Here is a 4,936-nt window from a genome sequence, read left to right on the forward strand (position 1 = left end):
GGGGTGACCGGGCGCTGCAGCGTGGGGAGAAAGGGAACGGCACGATTTTGGGGCGTTTTCAGTACACGCAGATCTTCGGTTTATGCAGCGTTTGCTGCTGTTGTCCTTCCAGCCCGTCTCCTGGAAAGCGGCGCCCCGCGGGCCGCTCTGCTCCCTGCCCGCAGGAGCGAGAGCAGCTCTGCACTGGGCAGCATCCTGGGCATCCCCACCGAGAAACCGAGCAATGCCCTGGGCCAGCACCCGCCACCTGTTGCCACCAGCAAAAGTGAGTGGTACCAGCTGCCACCTGGGTCCTCGCGCTGGGATGGATGGTCCTGACTCGCTGTGGGATTTAGCAGCATTCAAGCTCCTTCTTTTCCCTGGCAGAGGAGCAAGACCGTCTGCTACAGAATCAGCCCGACCAGCCACAGAACCCCAAGGTTTTAAGAATTGCCATCATCGGAGCGCCCAACGCTGGGAAGTCCACACTTTCTAATCAGCTCTTGGGCAGAAAGGTAAAGCTGGGGTGGACCAGCAAGTTCAGGCTGCTAAACAGCTTATTTGACATATTCTGGCTGTGTAACGTGTTTAATTTCTTACAGGTTTTCCCTGTCTCTCAGAAAGTGCACACAACCCGATGCAAAGCCCGAGGTGTCGTCACATACGAGGACACACAATTGGTAAGCTTCCAGACCTGCTCCTGCCTGGGGCAGTGAGGAGTGTTAGGCAAAAAGTGCAGGATTTTCTCATTGTATCCTGTGGGGTCACTTCTAATGGCACGAATATAAGGTTTAGCGTGGCCACTAACTGCAGGCAAACTTAACAAGATTTGTCTTTCCTCTTTTTAGATCATTCTGGACACACCTGGCCTCACTAGTCCCTTTAAAGCCAAAAGGTATCACTGCTGTTGTGGGGAGAGCGGGGCAGGGTTTCATAAAACCAGAGAGTGATTTCCACTGTGCAAAGCTTGCAAAAATAGGAGTGACAGGAGTGTGTATTTTTAGCCTTATTTTTTTTGTCTCTATGTATTTTATTGTTGCAATTTCAGTAGCACACAGAGTCTGTGGCATCCCTTGAGCCCGCCTTTGTTTTTTTTCTGCATATGTGCACGTAACAAGGGATGTCACAGCCCGTAAAGCAGCTTTGAGTCAGCTGGGATGATGGAAAACACTGTTTCCTCCCCTTTTGAGGGGAAGGAAGATGATTGTGGTTGTCTGTCTGGCTTACTCATTTGCATTTGTCTTTCAGACATAAATTAGATGAAGCCATGCTGACAGACCCATGGGACAGCATGAAACATGCGGATTTAGGTGGGTACTCAACTTCTCTTGGATCCAGCCAAACCCTTTACCTGCCACAGAAGTTTACAACCCTATAGCTGTGGTATCTGGATATTTACTGGGCAGCAGAGGCAGCCCTAGGAGCGTGAACTGGGAGGGAGGAGGGAAAGGCAGTGAAAATAATTGAAATATTGAACTGAGGAGGGGATAAGAGTTGCCTGGTGCTGAGGGGAGGCAGCTTAGGTTTATATATGGGCTTGGACGTTGAGTTTCAGTATGTGTGATGTCATTAGGATGACAAGTATAAACTTAATTTTATTGTTTTCTCAATTGAAATACTTCTTTTTGGTTCCATCTGCATGCTGTCCTGTAGAAGAGAGAGAGGTAGCAGCAGGAGCAAAGTGATTCAACCACAGGCTGTAGAGAAGCTGAAAAACAAATGTTTTGGAAAATGCAGATTTGTCATCTTTCCCTCCTTCTTTTCTGGCAGTTCTGGTTTTGGTGGACGTATCGGATCACTGGACGCGAAACTGTCTTAGCAAGGAGGTGCTGAAGTGTCTTTCTCACTTTCCCCATATCCCCAGTGTCCTGGTTCTGAACAAGGTAAATGAGGAGCTTGTTTTTTCTGCCTTCTACAGTACGTTACGCCAGTGTCTTCGGACAGTACCTGGCATCAGCAGGGGTGCGTTTTCAGGTCACTGAGTCTGAAGCTGTTAAAGACACCAGTTTCCCCCTATACTCCAGAATATTTAAGTGTGTATGTATGGATACGTGTTATATGCTCCCACATTCCTGAAGCTATATGCTACAGGCCGGGGTTTAAATCAGCCTGGAAAGAGGAGCTGGTACAACAGTGGGGTTAGCCAGCGAGAATCTTAGCAGAGCTGATGGAGTAGGTTTTGCTGTCAAGTTAACAGTGTTTGGACAAACTGTACTGGAACTGCTGACACACTCTGGTTTGGCCTCTGGTTGGAAAACTGTGGACAAGAAGCCTTGTCCTGCAGCAACTGCCTCCCCTGGGTGGTTTCTTCTGGCTCCTTTGGATCCAGGGCCCAGCTGCCAACCTCATTTGGGACAAATTCCTGACACCTCTCTCTCATGTTAGGTGGATCTGCTAAAGAAGAAATTCATCCTGCTGGAACTAGTAACTCAGCTAACAGAGGGGATTGTAAATGGAAGGAAACTGGAAGTGAGATCTGAATTTAAACATACCTCTAGTTCTTCAGCAAAGTCTCCCCTTCAAGTCACTCAGGCTTGTCCACCTGAGAATAGGGCCCGTGAGTCTCACTGTCTGCAGGAAACAGATCAAGCCCAAGAAGGCTGTAGCTTGGACAACAGCAGTTATATGAGGGCTTCTGAGTCCAGTCTTGTCACAGAAGAAGCCCAAGCGCCGAAGCGCTATGGAAGCAGAGATCTGAAAAATATGAAAGGCTGGCCGTGCTTCCAGGAGATCTTCATGCTGGCAGCTCTCCATGGGGAGGAGGTGGATACGCTCAAGGTAACTGCAGCCTGAACTTCTGTTAACGCTTTGAGGCTGGCGTGCCCTTGTGGGACCCTGGTACTTCATACTCCTGTGAGGAAGTAGCAGAGCTGCTCTTCTTGGCCTGGGGTGTGGGGGGAAGTGTCATCTGTCAACATGGAGTATGTCCGTACTGTATCTCCAGAGTTTTCTGTACAGAACTCTTATTTGGGGCTCGCCCAACAGCAGCCTGTTCATAGTGACGAAGCCACCCAACGCATTATCTTTCAGCTACAAGTGATGCTATGGGCTTTTATAACTCGTAAATGGCTCTAGGGAGGTGTGATCATTTGGCAGGGTTTAAATTTCAGAAGCTTCCCTTTATCCTTTCCCTGCCGAAGGTACTAAACTATTACCCTGATGCTTGACGAGCAGCAGCGTCCTCATAGTGACTTGCTGTAAGATGAATGCAGGGGTTGGTGGCACTGCGAGAGCGGTACGTGGCAGCTGATGGATGCGATGTGTGGTTTTGTGCTGACAGCGGTACCTCCTGATGCGAGCCAAGCCAGGCCCTTGGGAGTTTCACAGCGGGGTCTTGACCAGCCAGTCACCTCAAGAGATCTGTGATAATATCATCAGGGAGAAGATACTCGAGTACTTGCCACGGGAGGTGCCCTACGGCGTGATTCAGGTGCGAAGCTCATGCAAGCAGACTTTCCTTTGAGCTGTTTTGTTGGAAAAACAAGACTATGTGATGAGAATCCCTTTGTTTGAATGTGAAGCTCTCTCTAGGCCTGGTGGGGTGGCGTGGGACTTGCTGTGAGACCCGTTGTGTGTGTGAAGGGGAGCCACCCTTGCGTGCTCGTGTCAGGGTGCTGAGCTCTCTGAGGGAGTGGCATTTGCTGTTCTTGAGGAGCTTTGCGGAATTGCTGAGTGTGCGCTTGCTGTTGTTGCAGGTGACCGAGATGTGGGAGGAAGGACCGAGTGGGGAGCTCGTCATCGTGCAGAACCTCTTGGTCCCAAGGAAGTCTCATATGGTGAGTAACAGAAGAGAGATGGGGCTCTGGGGAGCGTGAAATGAGGTTCCCTATGTCCAGCGCATGTGCATCCTTGCTGCGATCCCCTCCCCATCAGTTGTGGGGTCTCTGTTGGGAAGAGTGAGGTGCCTGACACAGTCGCAGGCTGTTCAGTAACAGCTTACACCTTCCTGAAGCGATCACTTGCCTGCGGTTTGATCTTGGGATTTCCCTAACTGCTGTATCCCCTTTAATTGCTTCTGTGGCTGCACTGTTGGGTGATGGCTCCCCGCTGTTAAGCGACGTAAGGATGAGTACGATGATCTTCTCTCTGGGTTTTAATGCAGATGATGTTGATTGGAAGAGGAGGTAAGGTTATCAGCAGGATTGCTCAGGAGGCTAGCCAGGACCTGATGAACGTTTTCCTGTGTGACGTCCGCTTGAAGCTCAAGGTGGATGTGAAGAGTTGAGCTCTTTGCATGTGTTTTAACAGCCCTTGAGCTCTCTGGTCATGTGGAGAAACCAGTCCCATTTTCCCCTGCGGATATCTTGGCACCTTTGTTCAATCCAGAAACAGAGGATGATGGAATCAATATAGGAGGCTGAAGTAGAATATATTATTCTTTGGGGGAATGGCCCAAACCGAAATAAAATCTTCAGACCTTCTATGGCACCTTATCTTGTGGAAGCTGGGGACGGACATCAGAGAACCAGCTGTACGTGTGACTCTAGTACTGGGTTTACAGAGCTGTCATCCACTTCTTTTGGGCCGTGTTCTGTGTCCTCGCTGCCAAGTGGTTGCGCCTGGCAGCTCAGGAGCATCTCCTGTCTTTTAGCGGACAAAAGGATTTTAGTGAAGAATTATCAGCACACGTTTATCATGTCTTCTGAAGGCTGAATGACTCCAGCGGTGGTCGTGCAGGAGGAAGAGGCTGCCCCTGCCCACGTGGTGGTCTCACGTCGGGTTTGCTCCCTGCCCTGGTGAAGTTCATGGATGTGAGCGTGTGATTTAGGGAGTCAGTGTTGCCCAGGCAGCCTGAGTGGAGGGGTTTGCTGGCTAGCAGAAACGCTCTGTAATGACTGGGTGTGACAGAGGGAGCTCTTAAACTCCGTAGATCATGAAGGCCAGTTGTTTCCAACTCCTGAGGGGGCGGGCCCTGCCCACAGGATTGCGTGCACCATCCTCTTTGATGACTGCCAGC

General features: G+C 50.1%; 1 protein-coding gene across 1 annotated transcript in view; it reads left to right on the plus strand.

Moving 5' to 3' along the window:
- Positions 1-4,204, plus strand: part of ERAL1 (Era-like 12S mitochondrial rRNA chaperone 1) — a 9,023-nt gene extending 4,819 nt beyond the window's left edge. Inside the window, 11 exon segments of the mRNA XM_009887239.1 lie at positions 113-236; positions 238-265; positions 367-494; positions 582-659; positions 828-874; positions 1,228-1,289; positions 1,750-1,862; positions 2,365-2,757; positions 3,260-3,409; positions 3,675-3,755; positions 4,082-4,204. Coding sequence (XP_009885541.1) covers positions 113-236; positions 238-265; positions 367-494; positions 582-659; positions 828-874; positions 1,228-1,289; positions 1,750-1,862; positions 2,365-2,757; positions 3,260-3,409; positions 3,675-3,755; positions 4,082-4,204 — 1,327 coding nt within the window.
- The last annotated feature ends 732 nt before the right edge of the window (positions 4,205-4,936 follow it).

Source organism: Charadrius vociferus, unplaced genomic scaffold (genome assembly GCF_000708025.1).
Source record: "Charadrius vociferus isolate BGI_N301 unplaced genomic scaffold, ASM70802v2 scaffold1746, whole genome shotgun sequence".
Taxonomy (NCBI): Eukaryota; Metazoa; Chordata; class Aves; order Charadriiformes; family Charadriidae; genus Charadrius; species Charadrius vociferus.